Source organism: Podarcis raffonei, chromosome 11 (genome assembly GCF_027172205.1).
Source record: "Podarcis raffonei isolate rPodRaf1 chromosome 11, rPodRaf1.pri, whole genome shotgun sequence".
NCBI lineage: Eukaryota > Metazoa > Chordata > Lepidosauria > Squamata > Lacertidae > Podarcis > Podarcis raffonei.
The window spans coordinates 43109235-43132233 of NC_070612.1; the positions used below are offsets into that span (position 1 = coordinate 43109235).

The following is a 22999-nucleotide window of genomic DNA, read 5'->3' on the forward strand; positions in this document are numbered from 1 at the left end:
CGCTAGACTTGTGTGCTATTGAAAGCTTTGTATTCAGTATCTGAGCTTGAGAAAGAAGAATTGAGGAGAAAGGAGCAGTTTTAACATTTAGCTGCACTTCATTTTCCCAAGGGTTAAGGTAGCCTTTAGGCTCAAATATTTGTGTGCTAAGATTAGCAGTTTGCTTTGCAGAATTGTAGTACTAAATACTGGTATACAGCTGTGGCAAAAATCCCTCTTGATTTTAGTTGAATTTTGGGGCTGTTTTGTATGGTTGGTTGCATGCAGGAAAAGCACAGCAGAATTTTGCAGAGTGGCCCATGGCTCATGTCAAGCTTTTGATGTACAACCACATACTAGTGCTGGAGATTTATGAAAGGGTCCTTAGAGCAGCTTCTGACATGAAGCTTGGTGCTGCTGCTTCTCCCTGTTCCTTCCATTTCTGTCCCATCTGAAACGGAACTGTGAGTTGCAAATGTTCTGAGTCTGGCAGCTTGTGAGTTTTTCTTAGCCGGTCATGCAGAGGTTATGCATGTTCCTCCGCAGCCCAAGAAGTCTGAGCATAGCTGTTATAGTAGTTCTTAATTGTGAAACGTGCAATTCAGATGTTCTTGCTCACAGTTCCTTACACTAGAGTGCTTACATGTGACAATAATTTACTGTGCACTGTGAAGGCATCCTTACAGGAAAGTTAGCTATTACTGAAATCTTGGTATACTCTTTAAACATATGTAGCTATATCTTTTTCAACAAGGGAAAGATAAATAGGCTTAAAAACCTTACTTTTTTCAGTAAGCACTGACTGATGCAATATGGCTTGTATGCATATATATTCAGCATGCATTTATGGTTGCTTTTATTTTTGATAAGAACAATGGAAAAAATAAACTCTTTAATTTGTTATTGTCAGGATCACGAAAATCCTAATGTCCTGCCTGGTTTTGAACTCTTCAACCAGTTTTTAAAATAAATATTTAATCTTTTTTGACAATGATCCAAGGAGCCACATGGCCCATTCTGTGCATTTGTGTATTTTAGTAGGCTTGGAACTGATTTCTCCCCTTCCACTCCCCTTTTTTCCGTTTAAGCAGTAGCATTTTATGGTATGTAACAAATAACTGCTTTTAAAATGGGAGAAGTGAAAAACAATCTTGTTGCGCTCTACAAAAGCAGTTCTTTGGATTCTTACTGCTGTGGTTTAAATAATATAAAGAAACCTGTAACTGTGGTATAAACTATTAGAACTGTGCTTGGAAATGATGTGCAGGTTGCTGTTTGAAATGAGTTGAATGGACCAATGTTATTAAAAAGCGACATTTAATTTGTGTCATTAATGAAGCATTGATCACATCAAGAAAGGAATGTACATTTTACAATATATTTCTACAACTACAAATATTTTATATAAAGGATCAATGATGCCACCTTTCATAATGGCTGTAGCCACAGCATTCAGCCACAGGCTTGTTCTTGCCCAAAACTGGTTTATTCTTTCAAGCTGAACAATTTTAATGAAACTAAATGTTCTCTGAAATAAATTTTCCTTTAACAGACTGAAAATGTGTGTTTAAACAGTAGGACTGTTCATTGCTATGTTTTGTGAAAAATGGCATTGCTACAGAAGGGTGTGCTTTTGATAGGAGGAGGTGTGCATTCGGCAATCACCTAATCTGACAACTTGTGTTATTTCAAAATACTTTAATGTACAGTGATTTGCAGCCTAGCTTTAAAGAAGAGATAGTAACAAGTCGTTCTTCATAACTTGTGAGAGGCGGAGAGCAGTGGGATAGGTATGTATTGCTTTATTTGTTATAGGCTAGGTAATATAGGTTACTTTTTCACTAAGTTAACATGGTTTGAGATTGGTCTATTAAAAAAAGTACACTGTAAGGTGTTAAGTAAGCTAATGTGTTTATTTTTATGTTTATTGAGCAATTTGATTTTACTTATTACTGCTTTTATATTATAAAAATGCTTACTAGTAAGTTTTGGACTTCTGGATAACTTGTAAACTTGAAATGTGATTATTGTTCTGAACTGCAAAATACAGCTGGGTCATGCCTACAATACTGATGTATAAAACATTGCAACTGGTGTTGTTGCCCCTAGGTATCAGTGTGTGAATTGTCAAGAGAAAGCATTTTTCTGAAAATTTGTGGAATTGCACTTGGAGCCCACAAAACAGAGCATAAAAGAATTGACATGTGAGTTGTGTACATTCATCCATTTGCCATTAAAACAGTTAATTTTCATGTTTTCATATAAACAAATGGAAAGCTCTTTATTGTGCAAGCAGTGAGAAGGGTTCACACAATGATATATAAAATAAGAATCAGGAAAGCATTTTCCTGTCCAGAAGCAGTGACTCTAGAACCTTTGATAAAAAAGAGAAAAGGCCATGCCGGAAGGCATAATGATATTTGCATTAGAAATTTATTCAGAATATAAGAACATTTGTAAAAGTATTATAAATGCCTCTGTATAAATAAATGCAGTTTGTACAAGTCTATATCAAATAAAACAAAGTAGCTATTTTACAGCAGCTAAGGAACTAAAACTGTTGGGAAATCAATTAAAATTGTAGTTTTCCATGAAAAATGCAAATATAAACAGCAAAGCAATACTGACATTTAATGCAAAATTATATGTTCTTTGTAAATAACTAACAGTACATTCAAGCTGGTGTAAAAGGTTTTTTTATACCTTAACCGGAAAATAACAGGTTTAGAACATGTTCCATGCAACATATGACAAACTCATCGACTTCTAGAAACCTGTTCTAATAATACAACTCAACGTGTCACATTTAGACGAAAAGGACTGAATAATTGACTAGATTTGTCATTAAAACAATCACTTCCATGTAACAATGGAATGGATAGTTCTGGAAGTTTTGTTTAGCATGACAATACACAGCACCCACACACGTCAGGTCTGCCTGAGGTCTTGGGCACAGAGATGGTTTTTAAAACAGTTGCATAACTGAATTTTTGGTATTTCATCTTGAGTAGCAGTGACAGATATTTGCTTTCAACCTAAACACCTTGAACTGTATACTGGCAGTAGCCCGTGTCTGCTTTTTTTTATCATTCTAGCTGCTGATTATGTTCCCTGTGATGAAGTGACTGCTTGTTGAAGGAAGCATCTGATAGGCAGGAGAGCAGCTTCCCACCACAGAAACATACCAAAGCTTAAATTTAATAGACCACCCCTCCTGTAGAAGGTTCATAACATACTCACAAAAATGTTGTTCGAGAACTCATAAATTGCTGTTCCACACAAGTGCTTTAAAGTAACATTCTTGCAATATTGTACTAAAAAATAATAGATCTGTATTTTCCTGCCAATAACCTCTAACTTAAGTGTTTTGGTGGTGGGTGGGACGGTTTCCCACCACTTTGCCCCAACCAAGTACAGTTGTAGCTTGGTTTTTGACAAAATCCGTTTCGGAAGTTCGTTGAGCTTCCTGCACTCAATCGGAAGCCGCATCGGATGTTCGGCTTCCAAAAAACATTCACAAACCGGAACACTCACTTCCGGGTTTGTGGCGTTTGAGAACCAAGGTATGACTGTAATGAATTTTGGTAAAGCAGACAGTTCTGGTTATTGAAACACAGCTACACTCCCTTCCTGCAAGTGAAATTGGTGAGTACAGCACACATGCATGAATGCAGTCAATCCTGCAAGAAGGATAGATATGGTTTATCACAGCTATTGGTTAGTTAGATGTGAAGATTTTTAGCTGCCCATTTGCACCAGAAATCAAGAATTAAAACTTTTAAGATAGTGGGCAGGTATCTTACCTAATAACCGTGGCTCAAGCTCTGGGCATTTAACCAGAGTTAGGGCAGCAGTCTTAGTCCAATAAACAATTGGTACGTAGCACATTGGGGACAGATGCTTTACTTTAAAGCTGGAACTTGTAAAATAGGAAAGTAGTCTTATGAAAACCTAGAACATGCCCCAATGAATTGGTGGGACAAAGCTAAGAAAATCTTAAAGGGTGGGACAGAAGGGAGTCTCGGTGCTCTTTTATATGTGCCCAAAGTCCTTGAATATCCATCAGGATTGATAGCAAAGAAACATCCTTCAGGACCGCAGAGGAATGTATACATTCTATAAATACCTGGTAAAGGTGCAGGTGGGAAGCACTACATGTATCTTCCAGGAGGCATTCAGGTCAGCTGAGCTGACCACCTCCCCATGAACCGCATAGCTTCTTTAATCAGAAAGGCTGGTTCTGTAAGATGTTTGAGCACTGAACATAAGAAAACTGGTTAGTGGGAGAGTTTAAAAAAGGTGCCCCGTACTGTGTAGATGGTGGACAGAAAAAGTTTTGGGCTTCTTTGCAGATGATCTAAAGAAATACTTTTAAGAGTATTTCTTGATAGTCTGAAGACCTGAACTGGAATCCACTGAGATTCTATTGTTCCTGCACCATCAACTCATTTAACAGATCTGTTTCACAGAAGCTGTGGCCTGCATCGTCTTATTCAAGACAATACAGGTCACAGCTACCAACAAGCCTTGAAGATGCCACTGCTTATCCTTTAAACTTGCTAAGGTGAAGGAGTTGCTCCTAGGCCAGAAGGTCCAGTTTGGGTAGCAGTGGCCATAGCTGGAAGGTCTTTCCCCCTGGAGTTGGACAACCAAGGCCTCCTTGTGTTATACCTTGTCCTCTCTAAATCTTAATTTAGGATGGCATTAATTCATTTGGAGAAACATTAACATAGTCTGCTTGTAAACTGAATTTTGCTTAAGAAAGCCAATTAGGATGAAGGGCAAAAGATGACCAAAATTGTCCCCCCACTATACAGCTTGCCAAATGGATAGATGTGCTATACCGGAAAACAACAATGCAGCAGAAAGACAGACAACAAATCAGGTACAAATGAGAGTTAAACATGCATTACTTAACATTAATTTTCACATATTTGCCCTCTTCCTGAATGCTAAACCTTAAAAATACAGACAGACAAAACACACCGTAGAGCAGTAGCGGCCAAAATTGACCCTCCAGCTGTTTTGGGACTACAATTCCCATCATCCCTGGCCACTGGTCTTGTTAGCTAGGGATGATGGGAGCTGTAGTCCCAAAACAGCTGGAGGGCCAAGTTTGGCCACCACTGCTGTAGAGGCACCTGAACATTTCACCTCTTTAGTTTGAACAGGTAAAATACCACAACACAGAAGAGAGACTGCAGCAGAAATCCCAAAACCTGTCCAGAAAAGCACATATGATCAGCTACAGTGAAATTATGTGGAAGAACTTGGGACTGTTGGCTGCTTAGCGAATCAGTTCGGGGGGGGGGGGGACGTATAAAAGAGCAAGGCACCATAGAGTTGCTTGTGCCACGACTGAGACGCTCCTCATTCCCAGAATGTTTGCCTAGACTCCCTCTTCCTGCCACCAATTAGTTATTGCTGCGTTTATGTCTAGAGAAGAACAGAGGCTAGAATATTAAAGATAGTTTTAAAAGTTATACAAAGAACTGACTAAGGCAACCTGTTGCACTCCCACTGATAACGATGGGTTTTACAGGGCCGAACTAGCATCATCATAACGCGTTTGCAAGTGACTTCATCCAGCTTTTCAGGGAGCACCACCCTACATTCATTTGATTAGGCACATTCCTTACAACCTAAACCATGTTCAGCCTCGGAACTTGATGATTTGATTATTCTGACACTGTACAGCAACTGCATCTACTTCCATGGGGGGGGGGGAATGTACAATTTTGTACCACCTCTACCTGGATCAGAAAAACAGTTGGATTGCCTGCTTTGATTCTGCTGGTAAGTCTAGAAGAGAGATTGAAACGGCATAGCACCCTCCTGATAGATGGAGGGTGTCAGGCACTGGGTCAGCATATTCAAAACTCCTTTAAATTGCCTCTTCCTTTTGAAATACTACTCCCCTTTTAAAATCTCACTTGGCAGCACTAGCTGCAACGCATGCAGAGCTGGTTGGCTCCAGTCTCCTGGAAAGGAATGAGTCACAATGCTGCTTCCTTAGATGTGTCTTGCAGGGCTATGGTCATGTTTGCTTGGGCTTAATCTGTGGCCAGAGGCCAGCTACAAATAAATGTCTGGCTCCCCCCTTAGTTAAGTGTCTGAGCATTTTTCTGGAGAGAAGAAGCTAGAGGAGATGGGATAGAGAATTGCTACCCATTCAAATGAAAGCTGCCTGTCCCATGGCCTTTAAACATTCCCTCAAAAAATGCAGGAGACTCAAAACGAATGTTCTTGATGCACAAGAACAGTAGAGTGTTCGTGGCCGTAATAATTTGGAGGAAGAAAAAAGGAAATTTTGTGAATAAAAAAATTACATAGAACCTTGATAAACAGATACATTAACCATCAGGCACTGTCTGATATGCAGAGCCATCCAAAGCCTCACTTAAATTTTTGGCTCCTCCAGATGGCTATATATTGCCAAAGTCATAACTCCTCTTTTTGAGGCACTGACCTCCACCTTTCCCAGATCCGCCTGTGTGTTCACCACCTGTATGAGTCTTTCCAAGAGACAAATATGCAACGCACACGGATTCTTTTCAAAATTAAAAATAAAATAAAAATCTTCCCCTCTACTTAAAGTGACGTTTCATTGGTATGGGGCCTCGAGTTCTCCTCTTCCAGCAAGGCAATTCTTTGCTTGAGCATTCTCACTTGCGTCTCGTGCCTTTCAACCATCGCCATCATTTGGGATTCCAGTTTCTTCAGCTTGTTTTGATGCTTCTTCTTTGCTTTCTCATAGGCAGCCACAAGGTTACTGTTGGAACAAGCAGCAACATGTCATTCTGGGGTATTTCATGTGAGAATCTCAAATCCACATCTTAGATACAGCTATCTTATTTTCTGGATAGCATCTTCCCCACTTCCAACCCCAGTTGCCCGTGCAACTTTTATTAAGTGGGCAGATGATTTTACAGTTTTCATTGCGTCTGGGGGCATAGATGCAAAGCTGTCATCTGCTTAAGAGTACAGTTAGTTGCTTTGTTTGCATACTGCTTTTATGTTAACTTTCACTCAAGGTGGTTCACAATAAACACGAGTTTCAAACATAAATACTGTATTTTTCGCTCTATAACACGCACCTGACCATAACACGCACATCGTTTTTAGAGGAGGAAAACAAGGGAAAAAACATTCTGAATGAAACCGTGGATGTATCATTTTTGTGCTTCATGCTGTGGCCACAGACATGTGATCTGATGGTGAATTTGGGGTGACCCAATGCAAAAATCCTGAGAATCCCTGTGGATCCATGCTTTGTAACCACGTTTTTGCACCATTGCAGCCCCAGGCAACAGTGGGTGCATGATTTTGGGGGGCAGGCTGTAGCCATGGACATGCTATGTGATCTGATGGTGAATTTGGGGTGACCCAATGCAAAGATCCTGAGGATCCATGTGGATCCATGATTTTAAACCACATTTTAAGTGGGGAGGGAAGGAAAAACACAGAAGGGACAAGGAGCAGGAGAGGGGTGTGCAGAGAAGCAGCTGGCTAAGAATGCAGGAGAGGGGTATAACGGGAGGGAGGAAAGGAAGGCAAAAGTTTTCCCTCACCTACCCACCCAAGCCAGCCAGCTCGCTCTCGCTCCCTCTCTCCCTCTCTCTCTCTCTCTCTCTCCCTCCTGCATGTTTTCAGCAGCACCGGAGCACAGAGACGACACTCTGCTTTCCCCTCTGCTTGCCTGGAGGGGAGGGGCTTTCCCTGCTCTTTGTTCCGTTTGAGCAAACACAGCAAGGAAACAGAGGTGGGTGGGCAGTAAGACCCTGAGGCAGAATGCAGGAAAGCAGCCGCTTCCTCTTTTCAGGTTTCCCTTCTCCGAGACGCGCGATTTGATTTTTGCCTGATTTTTTTTGCCTCCCCTCGCGCCATTTGGCTCCAGGGACCACACATTCGCTCAATAACACGCACAGACATTTCCCCTTCCTTTTTAGGAGAAAAAATCTGTGTGTTATAGAGGGGAAAATACGGTAATAATAAAATAAAAAATTATTATTTATTATTTCCCCAGCCACTCTGGGCGCCTTCCAACTGAATATTAAAAACAATACAGTGTCAGACATTACAAACTTCCCTAACAGGGCTGCCTTCAGCTGTCTTTTAAAAGTAAATAGTTGTTTATTGCCTTGACATCTGCTGGGAGGGCGTTCCACAGGGCAGGTGCCACTACCGAGAAGACCCTCCGCCTGGTTCCCTGTAACCTCACTTCTCACAGCGTGGGAACCGCCAGAAGGCCCTCGGCGCTGGACCTCAGTGTCCGGGCTGAATGATGGGGGTGGAGACGCTCCTTCAGGTATACTGGACCGAGGCCGTTTAGGGCTTTAAAGGTCAGCACCAACACTTTGAATTGTGCTCAGAAATGTACTAGGAGCAAATCAAGGTCTTTCAGGACCAGTGTTACATGGTCTCGGTGGCCACTCCCAGTCACCAGTCTAGCTGCCGCATTCTGGATTAATTGCAGTTTCCGAGTCAGCTTCAAAGGTAGCCCCATGTAGAGCGCATTACAGTAGTCCAAGCGGGAGATAACTAGAGCATGCACCACTCTGGCGCCTAAATAGTTCCAGTTCAGTGTCACACATAATTTAGTTGAGATTCCTGCATGGACCAGATGACAGGGGTCCCTTCCAACTACAATTCTATGATTATAGTGTGCACTGCCATTTGGCCAGGGGTGGGCGAGATCCTTTACCTGTTTGCTCTTTTCAAGTCATTGACGAACTCTGCAGACTGCTGGTGCCGGATTTCGCTGCTCTTTGTCAGTCTTTCTAAGGCACTCACCAACTCCTGCACTCTGCCTTTCAGCTTCTTTTCTCTGAAAAGCACAAAACGCCATTATTTATCACTACACATTTATGCATGAAGGACGAGTAGACCCAGCGTGGTGTAGTGGTTGAAAGTGGAGGATTAGGACCAGGAAGGGATAACCTTGTCCAGATACAGACTCTCAACCTATATCCTTCATGGGGTGGTTGTGAAGATAAAATGGGGTGGGGTGGGGAGATTTGTGTATGGCACCTTGAGTTTTATAAATGAATAAATAGTTCAAAATCACTGGTAGGGAATGCCGATACACAACTGGAAGTTGCTGCTGCTGTTGTGTAACTCTTGGAGTCAAGGAGCCACAAGGGCACTTACTTCCCACACTTGTGTTAACCCTCCCAAGGGTTGATGTTGTGTAAAGGAGCCACCACACAGTTTTCTCCTGTGTGATCCAAGTCTTTGCACATTAGCCCTACAATACAAGAAGCTGCAGTAGCTGGGTCTAAAGTGAAGCATTCATAAGAAGGTCTCTCCTAGATCTCTTTAACAAGAGCCACCCCCAAGGTAAAAGCGTCTCAGGTGTGATCAGTACAATCATGTCTATTTTGCTGTTCTGCAGACACAAAAGGCACTTAAGAATTCTTTATCATCGTTTTAGCTTTAACTTGTGTTTTCGTCGCACAATTTAGCTTGTGAAAGGTTGAAATTGGCATTCAGAATAAGGGCTCTCATATGGTTTCTCTAAGATAAGGCAACCTCTGATTTTTGCTGAGGAGGAAATGGTTCTAAGCCTGGGAGCTACAAAAAGTATTCTCTTTCCCCTTGACAAGTGAGATCAGTGATGTGGAATGGCTTCCAGGCACTCAGCAACACTGCAGAAAGTCTCTGAGAGACTGGTGCCACTTTGAAGGAGATGAGAGATGAAGTTTGTTCAAGCACAATCAACATGGCTTACTGCAACCTATAAAACAAGCCATTGGGGAGAGTTTAATTAGTGCATAGTCCTAGACTGGCCTGTAGGTGGCACTGTCCCACTATGTCAGGAAGTGTGACCAAACATGCTTTTTAAAGTCGAGAGTTCAGCAAAAAAAAAATATTTTTTTTGAAAAAAAAGAGAGAGGTGTTGGAAATGCACTTAAAATAGTCATCACTAGTCAAGTTGCTAAACATATAGCTAGGGGAGTGGGCCTCAATTGGCAAGATAATAAATAGTAAGACAGACAAATGGGCAGCTTTGTGTCATACGTGAAAAATATCTAAACAATTGTGTCCTAACAACCTGGGAGAAATTTCAGTTTCTTAAAACTGCGCATGGCAATCAAAACACATTTGGATGAATATTTGTGCCTCCTTAAGAGAGAAGCTTTCTTTATGAGGAATAGCTAACCTGTTGAACTACAATACCCTCCATCCCTGACAAATGGCCATGCTGGCTGAGGTTAGTGAGAGTTTGAGTCCAACAATATTACCAGTTAGTGAGCTATAAGATCTAATACCCTCAGGACCTGGGTTCCACTGATCTTCAAGTTCCTTTCTATAGAACGGAAGCTAGAAGACATACATGAAGCTGCAACAGTGCAGTAGTCCCAAGATTTGCTGCTTTCTGAGTCCTATTCAAATTTATTTTCATAATAATAGCTTTTTACCCAAACACATGGATTCAACAACATGTATTTTATAAAGTACTCTTTCCAGATCCAGAGAACAGCTGGTTTTTATATTTTCAAAAATCAGCCACTGGGAATCATCTTAGAACATCTTAGATATAACCTGGAAAATGCATAGCACCAAGGAGAGTTGCATAACATATGACATTTGATACCTCTTCCCCCACTCTTAAGAATGCTACCTTTGCCGTCTTTATGCTTTTAAGACCAAGCTGGCCTTTTTACTTTCCCATCCCAGCTTTGCATAACGCTCCGCCTAAAGAAGTATCCTGGAGAACGTCAAAGATTGCTTTTTTTTGTCGGCTTAATAAAGATACTGACCTACTATGGATTTGGGGAACTATTTTTCCAGTAAACCACAAACCTGGATTAAAGGCAAATTGTTGCCTGCTTTGGAAAAAAGTTACTCACTCTGTAGCTCCCTATTGCAACAGCCAAATTTAATTTCGTGAGTGACGGACCTATCATTCCTTTCTGTGTAGTGACACGCAACATGGAACAATAAGGCATTGTTCAAGTATAATAATGCTGCTGAACAGACAAACCTGTGTTGTATGGCATGAGTCAGGACTACTGAGCTCAGTATCTTGCTCTGACTGGCATTGGTTCTCCAGAGTTCAGACAAGAGCCTTTCCTACCTGGAGATGCCAGTGTCTGAACCTGGGCCCTACTACATGCGAATAACATGTTCCACCTACAGTTTCCCCCCTAAGCACTGGTTCATCCTCCTGGCTAGCAATATAAACCAAACACAAAGATGCACCAGCTACCGTCAACTCCACAAAACATTTTCATACTAATGCTGATACTTACAGAACAACCATTATTCAGTCATCAATAAAGGGAATACACTTTTGTTAATGGTAGATTCATGTAACTAAGTGCTTTGCATTTCTGTGTTCCTAAATAAAACTTAAATCACACTGTACAGCTAAGACATTAGCAAGAGTGTATTTCACCATAAGGACATGGTTTGGGCATCAAAGTATGGTGTCAAAGAATATATTTCTCTCCCCAGCCCCAAACATCCATTGCACAAGTATTTTAATGATAGCTGAAAGAAATCTGCAAAATTCTGTGAAGTATGCCCGCTTTTCTAGAAGGTGTTTCTCAAACATTCCTCCCCACCCCCACACAAATTCAGTAAAACACATATATTTTTCAACGCCAGATAACAAGGGTAAATTTAATCATTTGCTGAAATGTGAAATATTGTCCTGGTTTAGAGAGTCTGTGCTATTTTGCAGTTGTGCAAAATTACGGTGGCCTTTTATTAGCATATGGGCGTTTTCAAAGAAAGGTATGACGCATCTCAACTCTCAATAGGTTAGGGACCCCCTTTGACTAAGGAAAGGTTGAAGAAAGATGGGATTAATGAAAAGGCAGGAATCCCTGTACCCTGCAGATGGCCGCGTCATTATCAGAAGTGCTCTATAGCCTCTGTTACAATCTGTCTCAGGATTTGGCACTGAACTGTAGCAGAGCCCCCACTGTTTAATGTACATGGTAATTAGGTCATGGAAAGAGCGAAGTGTGGAATAAATGCTGGCAAGAAGCTGTGAGCACAATGCTTTGGGAGGAGCAATGGGCTTGCTTTAATACACAATCTGAGTTGGCAACTGTGTGTAACTACTGCAGTCTAATTTTTGCTATCACTTTTTAATTGGGTATTGTATGTCTGCAGTACAGTACTGTATTTCATTTTGGTTTTGCTTCTTCACGCACTTCCGGTATCCAAGAGAGGACCAAGCTCATCAAAATCAATTGTCTTCCTGAAAAGCGACTGAACAGGTCCTAATCCCCGCAAAATGCTTGTGTTTTTAAAAGAGGCACATACAAAGATTTTTGTTCTGCAGCCCATTATTAGAATGGCTGTGTCTTATAACAGAGGAGCTTCACCAGCCTAGACCAGTTTTTGCCAGCATCACTAAGGGCACTAGAGCAAAACAGCAAACACCCACCCAATAAAGGTCATTCTGCTGAGAAGGAAAAAGACCAGACAACCACCATTAAACTGAAAATAATTTATTATAGCAAGCCACTGTGGTGCAGCAGACAGCTGCTTTTTATTATTGGCTACTTCTGTACCCTAGACTTCTCAGAGGAATTCTAGCCTGATAAGGTAGAGCTGATTTGTGTGAGAGCTATGCAAGGTTACTGAGAGTGGATCTGAGCCTGTATGTTTGACATCCAGGCCTGATGCGCCACACTGCTAATTTACAGCTCACTGGTTTACCCTAAATGAGCCACTATCATCAGTTTTTTTTTTGCAGTTGGCAAAATGAAGATAACAATCTACTCCACAAGGCTGTTGTAAGTAGGAATAAGAGAGGCGTGTGTAGTTTTGGGGCCGGATATAATGGAAGGTCGGCGGTTCGAATCCCCTTGACAGGGTGAGCTCCCGTTGCTTGGTCCCTGCTCCTGCCAACCTAGCAGTTCGAAAGCACACCAGTGCAAGTAGATAAATAGGTACCACTCTGGCGGGAAGGTAAACGGCGTTTCCGTGCGCTGCTCTGGTTCGCCAGAAGCAGCTTAGTCATGCTGGCCACATGACCCGGAAGCTGTACGCCGGCTCCCTCGGCCAATAAAGCGAGATGAGCGCCGCAACCCCAGAGTCGGTCACAACTGGACCTAATGGTCAGGGGTCCCTTTACCTTTATAATGCCATCAATGAAAAGCAGTAGCAGTAAAATCTCAAGAGTCAGAATTTAACCTTTTAAACATAGGGATTTCTAAGTTATTGGCGACACTACTGCTTCCTACTCTGTTGAATGTCCAGTATAGAAGGCGGATTTCCTCCATGACTTATTGGTCTTGCTGCTGAGGTTGTCACGAGTCTGTGCTAGCCAAGCAGCATGGATGTTTTCGTGACCCAAGATACTATTCCACAGGGAGTTCAGCTGAAATCATTGCACTTCATGCAATTGTTCACATCATTCACCCTTAAGTGGACTGGCTTTTGGTCAATAATTATCTGCTCCAGATTTGAACTGGGGAAGTAAATTTGAATACCTTTGTATTCTCCTTGCTAAACTCAGTAATCATGTATGATGCATTTTTTTTCAAAAAAATAAAATTTCTGTCTCTATCTCTCTCAAAAAAATCCTGTGTCGCAGATGGAGAGGGTAGACATTTACTCCCATTTACTCCTATCTGTTTCAAAGGATAGGCAGAGTTTTTGAATCTCTCGCTTCTTCTCATCCATTTTTCATAGAATCCTAGAAATCCGAGTCAACCCACCCTCACAAAAAAGCCTCTGTTAGGTCATCTCATCCTCTGCTTTGCCAGTGCATGATTGTTCCCTACAGGACATTTCTCTCATTTCCTTTTCCCTGGGGAGTAACTGCTGTAAGTGCTCGTGACCTGTTGGGGAATTTATTAAGGATGAAGCCCAACAGGCAAAATGGGGGAGTCTGCAAAGCAAATGATCACTGTCTACGTGTAGCAAGGAAAACGCACTGTAAGCATTACAAGAAGGAACGGTGCTGAACTTATTCTAGAGCTTAAGGCTGCAGTCCTGTCCCCACTTCCCTGGAAATAAGCTGCACTAACCTCAAAGGGACGAGTGTCTGAATAGACATTTAAGGCTCCAACAAACAGTAGTTTTGCCTACATAGACAATTACATAGGAAAGCAATCTTACATCACATGTTTTGAAATACACAGAATTATCAAAGAAAGCCTTTATTTCTACTGCAAAAAACCACCATACAATGATATTCACTTATTTTACTATACTGCAGAAAAGTGTTGTCTATAGTGCTAGGGAGTGCAACTCCTGAACTTTTTCTTTTCTTTTAAAGAGCAGAAGCGATGACATAATCTGCTAGAGTGCCGGGGCAACTGATGGCTCTGACAAGTGAACAAAGTGATAATCACAGCTTTCAATGACTCATGTAACATATCACCGTAGACCAGGGGCGGGTTTTCTGGCCAGTGGGTCAGATCTTAAATCTTCCCAGCCCCTGGCAGAGAGTGATGTCAGGTGATGCTGCACTTTGAAGGCCCAGTAGTCAGAACTTCATAGCAAAGTGCAGGGCTGTTTGAAAGCAGCTCTGCACTACTCCTGAAACCCCAGGGAAGTGGGTTTAAAGAGAAGCACTGGGCAGTTTACAAAGGGCTGGGTTTTTTTGCTCTTTTATCTACTGCACTGATTAGACTAAATCTCCATTAATGAAAAAAATCACTTTCTTTTATAGATAAAAAGTACATAAGACGGGTACTGATCCTATAATTGTGATGATGTTTGATATATTTAGGCTGCAATGGACGTTTACCTGAAAGACAGTGGAGCTTATTTCTGAGTAAACATGCATTGGGTTATGCTGCAGATCCCATACTTGCGACAGTAAAAGGTTGCCCTAAGCATGCAACAGATGAAGTCCAGTCATGGGGCCTTTTGTTAATTTTGACCAGCTTGAGGGAACATCATTAGCAAATGCAGGAGCAACAGAACTGATGGCCTTGTACCAAGAGTTCCATTTGCCAATAGATACACTGCATGCTTATGAAGATGGTCTAGCATCAGGGCTGAAGAACATGCTTTGAACCCTCTTTTTGCATTATGCCTTTCTTCACTCAGTGTTTAACAAGTCTAACCCTTAACACTTCGCACCAATTTAGCTGGGAAGGAAGTTAGGCTTACAGGGTCTGTAATTTCCTGGATCCATTAAAAAAAAACCCAACTGGTGTCAGGTCAGATAATAGTTCAGGTCAGTGATTCCAGTGATACATTATGGAATTTACTTAATAGCCCAGCAATTTGAAACCTCTGGCGTGAATGCTTTCAAGCCAGAGCGAATTGTTTCTTTTAAATTTGTCAATCAGTTCTACAACTTCATCTTTTATTTGATATTGTTTATCAGAGGCACTGCCAGCAAATGGTAGCAGCATTGCCTCTAGGCCTGCCTTCCTGCTTCCAATGTTTTCTGAACAAAACGTTCAGCTATTTGCTTTTTGAATTTTCTAAAAGGTAGTATTATTCATGGTTTAAGAAATAGCTCAATCAGCACAGAAGAGCAGATGAGTAGATGCTTTTTCACTCTTATTCAACCAATGAACAAAATAATTGGAAGGGGTGGTACCTGAACTGGGGTGGCTGTTTGGGGCAATCCTACACATTTCCTGGACGAGATGGGGACCTTTGTCCAGTTACTCCTCTGTTGATCTAGTCCTTGTCTTCAGTTATTTTTTGTTCTACTATTAATGCAGAACCAGGAAGTCTAATTGTCACGGAGATGACATTGAAATGCTATTCCCAGATTTGCAATGTGTCTCCCTTGGGGTCTTTCATTAACTCAGTCAGCTATTCTTGTGCCTCAGGGTTTTCATGTGTGATGTGGGAATTAGCGGCAATAATTAAGCCCTCTATCTTTAGAGGCTTGAAGAAACCTGAAGGGACCATGTTGATGAGCGCTGAAGAAAAGTAAAGGAGGAAAGGTATTCTTAGAAAACCGCAGAGGGGCAAGGAAGTGCGATCGCTTGGTATCTGAATGCTTTAAAGCCCCAAACGAACGATATCATGAAAATTTTGCTTACCGCCTAAGTGCATTTGCTAGTTCTGTAGTCAGTTCACTTTCACTGTAGGGTTTCAACTCAGCTAGCGTTAAAGATGCCGTGGTGCCATCTGTGCATTCCTGAAAAATAAAGCATAGCAAGTGGAGGTCGTAAAAAACCCAGAGACATGTTTACCAATAATTTGCAACACCTTATTTCTGGATATTCTCCATTTGCTCCCAAGCACATCCTACATCTGTTCACGTTGCTTCCATTCATATAGCACTCTCACTCCTTCACTGATACCCCCTACACCTGATTATGCTCCCCATAGATGCACCTGTCTCCCCTCCTTCTCTCCTGCCCTGTGAGTGATCCCTGGTATTCATAGGAATACTGCCTAAGGACATCAAGGTTCTAATTAGTTCTCACCTGAAGACCCACGACAGCACCTCACCTTACTTGACTTGTCTTTGCTGCTGCTACTAGCTGAGCTTAGGGACCTCATCCTCTGCTCCTTTTGTTCTTCCACTTCCGATTTCAGGTGCTCGATGTGGACCAGGTATGCCTGTTCTTGAGCTTCCCGGCTGCTCAGCTTCAGCTCCAGAGCCTTCTTCTCTTTCTCTAGCAGGTACAGCTGTGCCTTCAGCTCTGCCATTTCCTCCTGGTGGTGAAGCACAGAAGATGATGGTAGACTGCAGTTTCACACAGTTCTGCGCAACATTCAGAGAGTAGCTGATAATGCCAGCTCCTTAATATTTGGCTATAAAGGGCAATGGATTCCATACTTTGTGCCCTCAGGCCTCTTCCTTCTAAGGCACTGGGTCTCCTGGGCCAAGGTTTTTAGGGGGTGTTGTATGCTAGGATTTAATGCTTTTCAGGTAACGAGAGATACTGCAGCTTCATTTTAAAAACCGGAAACCCCGAAACAGCTCTGTTCATAAGTCCCTAAATGAAATACCTTCATTGCCATGAGTTCTTGCATGAGTACAGCATTTTCTAGATCCAGCCTTTGGCTGTCTCCGCGAGGCTTGACATCATAGCTGAGGGGATCGATATGGATGCTCTCCAACTCCAACATGGTCAGCTTGACAGCTGCCCTGTCGTTCTTCAGCTGCTGAATGTAGTCCTTCAGCCTTTGCTCGTCCTCCTTTGTGAACTCTGTATCGCAGCTACTTGCTGTCGAACTAGTAGTGCTTGGAAGAGGGGAGGAAGGATTTAGGAAACAGTAAGTCCCAATAGCGCTCAGTATCTCGTTTGGTGTGAAAAGGAAAGAACAAAATGCAAATACGTGCACATTATTTCTTAAGCACAGAGGCGGACATGTAGAAAAGTAAAGTTGCTTTGTTTATTAGTTTTAAAAAAAATGTTTAAAGACCTGTTGACCTAATGGGGTGCTGTGAAAGATGTCTTTCTGCCCAAGGCCCCAGAGGGATGTTGCTGATCCAGGAAGACATTGCTGGGCTAGAGGGACCTGTTATAACTAAGTTCCTTATGTCACCTAGATCCTTATTGCAAAAGGGAGGGGACCAATTGTCTTCTGCCTTACACTCCTAAGTTTTAAACCCAGGCATGGTCTACACGTGCAGCATAAAATGTATGAAAATGGTTCAATTTCAAACTAAAGATGAGGAATCACACTTTTAGTGTTGCCTTGTATACATGTGTACTGCTGTCACAACACACCTCTGAAAACTAGCTGCTCTGGAAGCTTGCTGGGGTAGAAGTCTCTACCAGATGTGCTAGTTTTCTGTCTGAAGGGATTTTTAAAAAACAAACAAACCGCCAATCCGGTGCCCCTGCAAAAGGGCCTATCTCACCTGTATCCTGAATTGCCACAGCCAACTCTACTATCTCAGGATTGTATCAACTGTGGAGAAAGGCCCCTGGCACTCCTCATCAGGGTTCAACCTGAGCCATGGGTCACCAGTGCTTGCTCCTAAAGCCAGTTTCTGATACTGTGGCATATAGTGAAACAAGTGACTTTGACGACAGAAATGCCTCTGAACATAGACTGTGTTCCCATTCTACCAAGCCTCACTTCCTACACATCTTGGATTAGGGACAGGGCTTGGAGGATATGGTTTGATCACAGGCTTAGAAACCAATCCTTGTGCTCTTTAGGCCCACCACAACTTTGGCAGCTTCTAAGCCCCGCATTCCCCAACCTGCTGGGCCTCTGGATGTTGTTGGACTACAACTCCCATCAGCCCTAGTGAGCATGGCCATTTTACAAGGCAATGGAAAAATATATAATATTTTTTAATGCAATATTCCTTTTTGTAGGGTACCATTTCAAATTAGGAAGGAAAAAAGAGGAGAGAAACAAGGCAATTTGACCCCAGTTTGTACATTCACGGCTTTAAAAACAAATAAATGTTAAGATACACATTGTGTTGTTTCTAAACAAGTCTAGGAGCAGACCTCATTAAAGTCTTTCCGCCACTCCAGTCTTCCAAAGGAAAAAAAGATTTGCAGAGGTTAATTGCAATGCTACTACCCATTCCTTAACATTCCACTCCTCGGCATAATTACAACAACACTAAAACAGGATAGAAACAAGCCTGCTTTTCTTACAGTCTCACACAGAGACAAAGCTGCCTGCTGTCTCCTGAGGACCTGTAATCAGCTGCTGGGTGAGGGTTAAGTCATCCATTAGCTGTGCCTGTCTGGAATGCTGGATGATCTCAGTTATCAGCAGGGGAATAAATCACTTTCTGCACTGGGTTGCAATATTTTTCCATCTTTCTTGACAAAGGAAGGGAAACACAGAGACACACACACAGAGACACACACACAGAGATACACACACACACACACACACACACACACACACACACACACACACAGTATGGTTTCTATAGCCATGCTGAACATGGCTTGCTCTTGAGGCAAAGGATGAAGGCAAGGTTCATGAAAAGGGATGGCTTAAAGCTCAAAACTATCTTTCACTTCTGAAAAGTAAGTTAAATGAAACGGCCTGTTGACATTGTAGAGGAGCTTTCCCCAACCCGGTGCCCTCCTGATCCTTGTGACTACAACTCCCATCAGCCCCAGCCGGCACGATCTTGTCGAGGCTTCCAAGCAGACTGCTGTTCAGGAGCAACACACAGAATTGGCTGGGATCCAAAGGTTTCCCTGAGCTACTCCTTTCCACAAAGTGTCGCATTACACAGGCTTTTAAATTGCAGCTTCTTGCTGATTCCAACTGGTCTCTTCCCTCTCCTAGGGATATAACAGGTAATAGGCAAAGCAGCAGCAAGCAAACAATTTTACTTGTTGTGTTTCCCTTAAATTCCGGAAGGAATTCAACACTGCTGATACAGATTTGTTTAGCAGTGTGGTAGTTTTGCTAGTACAAAAATGGCTTCTGAAAAAAGAAGGCAAAGGAAGCCAGCATGGTTCTTACGGCTGTGCAACAGATTGGTGAAGTCCCAGTACTTCCTGTTCCACAAGCTGCCGCAACCTTTATTTTCATCCTCATACTACTGCAACAGCTCTCAAGTTGGCGGGCAGAGAACTCTGAAAACCAGGCCTCCCTCTGCAGTAATATCATGGCCGTGCTGTCTTGCTTGCCCTAAATAAAACATATGGGCTTGAGGAAAATATGAATTAATTTGGGCTCACCATCAGAGAGCGAGAGATGGGGGCAGGGGGAAAAAGAAATACACACCAAAGCTTCTGAAAAACTTTCTATGGGCTCACTAGGCAACACAACACAAGTTAAATCTTCACACAGACACAATTGTGAAGACCTAATTGCAGGGTGTGTGGAGAAAAGTATCATCTGACCTTAGTGGTACAGTGCTGCACTGTCCCTCAAACACACTTCAGAGGACCTCCCTGGCCTCAGAAGTTTTGAAAAAGTAGTCCCCAGTCACTAATATCTTCTTTTGGAGAAAGGCACATAAAAGGGAAGTGGTGGTTCAACTACAAGTATACTTGAGGGAATTATTTTGGCACATTTCAGTCTGACTTCAGGCCTGGGTGTGGCACTGGAACTGTGATGACCTTTGTCAGAAGTGGAACAGGAGGAGTGTGGCCCAGTTGATTCTCATTGACCTCTCAGTAGAGGTCAATACCGCTGACCACAGTATCGGTGCAGTTTTGGGTTGGGCGTGAGAGTCACAGGAAATCCAGTCCTATCTCCAGGGTGTCATTTCTAGAGAGTAGTATTGGGAAACTTATTGCTCAACCTTATGAAAATCAATTTTGGTGTCCACCATGTTCAGTCTTGTTCCATGTGTTGTTGACATATGAAGTCATTGGGAAATGTCCTCAGGAGATTTGGAATGAGATGCCACCAGTCTTCTGATGACACCCAGCTCTAACATTTTGTTCCTTTTGAATCCGGAGAGGCAGCTCAGGTACCGTACTGTTGCCTGGAAGTAGTAAAGAGCCGGACTGGAGCTGAATCCTGACAATATGAAGGTTCTGGGCTTTTGGGTCCGTGAAGCAGGGACACTCCCTTCAGGAGAGGGTTGCACTCCCCAAGAGGAACAGCTCTTGAATCCAGCACAGGTACTCAAGGCCAGATTTGGCCTTGGTGGTTAGGAGTGTCTATTTCCAGCTATGGTCCCTTCCAGACAGAAAGACTGGCCACCGTAACCCATGTCCTGGTAATTTCCAGACAGGATTACTGTACTAATGGGGCTGCCTTTGAAGATGGTTTGGAAGCGGCAACTGGGTGGAAACCAGCAGCTACCGGGCATCACTGGCTGGGTTCACATTACATCAGTCCTACATGATCTGCACTGGCTGCCACTTCAAGAGGCTTGTGTTGACTTATGCATTCCTCAGCAGGTGAGGCCATACCTTTAAACTTTTTCTGATGCAAAACTGGGACGCACATCTCCCGGGACATGCTCGGTGAGTCGTGTGACCTGCGCCTCGCTCTTGACCCTCAAAAGGGGGCCTTTTCTTTAGTGACCTCCCGGCTATGGAATGCCCTTCCCCTCTGAGGTGCACTTTTCACTGACAATACATGCTTTCCTTTGGCGGGCTAAGACACACCTTTCTACCCAAGCCTTTGGAGGAAGGATGAAGTAACGTGAAGGGTAACGGTGATTTTATTTACTGCTTACATTTTTTATGCTGCATATTTCAGATTGTTATATTATATCCTTTTATGTACCCTAAGACCATGTGGTGAAGGGCAGATTATAAATGCAACAAACAAACTTCTCTATTCATAGTTTTTGTGAATTTTCCTGTTTAACCAGGCATTTGATGGCTGAAATATGCTATTTATTCCTGGCAATCTTGGAATCGCTGCCTGAGAAAATGTGATTGTTTTTCATGATATTGTTATTCATTTGTTTGTGCCCTCAGCTCCTTTAGAAGGAAGGAATATAAAGCGATGATGATGATGATGATGATGATGATGATAATAATAATAATAATAATAATAATAATAATAATCTACTACTACTACTACTACTAATAATAATACATTGTTGTACTCTCCAACTAAATGAGATGTCTTGTAGTGGAAAATGCCTTTGTATTGACCTCAACTATGTTCCATCTGACATGCTCTTACAACACTCATGTAAGAACTGTAAAAACTGAACTGTGTGATACACTGCGGTATAAAGGATTTATTGGCTATCACGCAAGTGCTTTCCATCTATTATTCACAATACATAAATACAGCAGGTTTAATATATCATAGAACTCTGTCTAGGTGGTACAAATTCTACATTTTATATTAGCTGAGGAAAGGTTCAGATTTCTGTCCTACTTTTGACCCCATTGATTGCCCAACTGACTGGTTCAAATAATTAAGGGATCTTCTTAATGCAGCAGATATTTTGATGATAACAATTGTCCCTTCTAGCTTCATGGCTAGGCTTTCTCCATTAGAACAATTATGATTTCTTAATATGCCACAGATTTTCTTCTTCTGTTTTCACAAATAAATTGGCAGCCTTGCTGGGATGCTGCCAGCCCAACAAATTGAAATGCTAGCTATTATTTTTATTCACTTCACTAACAACAGCCTCTGTACTGCTTCTTCTCCCTCCCCGCCCCGCCCCATTTTGTTGCAGTTGCTCCCTTTTACAGTCTTTTAACCCCCTTGTCACCAGTGGCTGCCTGTGCATTTGTTCCCAGTAATGTGTTCTGCAATGTGACATTCAGCGACTCATTCCTGATGCTGAAGTTAAGTCTGGGTCAACACTCCCATTACAAACTCCCATTTTGAAGAGCTTCAAACTGCTGGGGAAATTATTCACTTTGACATGAAAAGTCCTTGCCAAGGAGAAAGCCTCCCCACCACCACCACCGCCCTCAAAGTTTACAAGAGGAGTTTCAACTGCCATTTTGAGTTATTTTATCTGCATACAGTTCGGCAGACAGATTCAAATGGCTTAAATTGTTTCGCCTGGTTGTATTTTTGGTCAAGGGGTAGTCATCCTTTGGCCCTACAGCAGTGGTGCAGCAAAAGCAGGTATGAGTCTGGTTAGTGCCTGGATGGAGAAACATATTGAGATCCACCAAAGAAAGGCTGAATACAAATGAAATACGCAAATAAAATCGTCATTAACTTTCTATCATTTATGGACACTGGCTTTTTTGGACTTTTTAAAGACTGAAAGGCCACAATGCAATAAAAAAATACTTGTGTAAGCCCAAGCAAGTATACACCATTAAGTCACACAATGAGAGTTCCGCCACTCACTTTTAGAGACAAAATTCAACACTGACAAGCATATTTTGATTGAAAATGAAGAAGGATTGAATAAGTGGCTCTAAAGGCAAATTCAGTATTTGAAAATTCTTATTCCATTCTAAACTCCAAGTAGTTCTCATACTGAACTGATGTTTTCTGCAGTTGCAGTCATGGAAGTTGTTGAGTTTTGCTTTTTAAAACAATAAATGCTGATAGAAAAACACTTTTTAAAAAAACACACTCTTTTCTTCTAACATGAAATGAAAATATTTATGAAACTAGAACACAACTTGCGGCCACTTCAAAAGTTTGAGGCAAAAACCTACAAAGTCTCTAGATTGGAAACCTTTGCGGCCTTCACAGAATACAGGTGCCTGCTTTAGGTTTCAATGAGAAGAGGGAATTGAGA

The 22999-nt window shown here is 42.1% G+C and overlaps 1 protein-coding gene across 3 annotated transcripts in view; it reads right to left on the bottom strand.

The window, feature by feature from the left end:
• Positions 1-5698: 5698 nt before the first annotated feature.
• The window catches only part of MCC (MCC regulator of WNT signaling pathway), a 212321-nt gene continuing 195020 nt past the window's right edge, over positions 5699-22999 (bottom strand). For all 3 annotated transcript variants that reach the window (XM_053408630.1, XM_053408632.1, XM_053408631.1), the window contains 5 exons: positions 16879-17113; positions 16375-16581; positions 15960-16057; positions 8684-8806; positions 5699-6751 (listed from right to left, as the gene is read on the bottom strand). In XM_053408630.1, the coding sequence (XP_053264605.1) occupies positions 6571-6751; positions 8684-8806; positions 15960-16057; positions 16375-16581; positions 16879-17113 (844 nt within the window). In that variant the 3' untranslated portion in view covers positions 5699-6570. The remainder of the gene's footprint in view (positions 6752-8683; positions 8807-15959; positions 16058-16374; positions 16582-16878; positions 17114-22999) is intronic.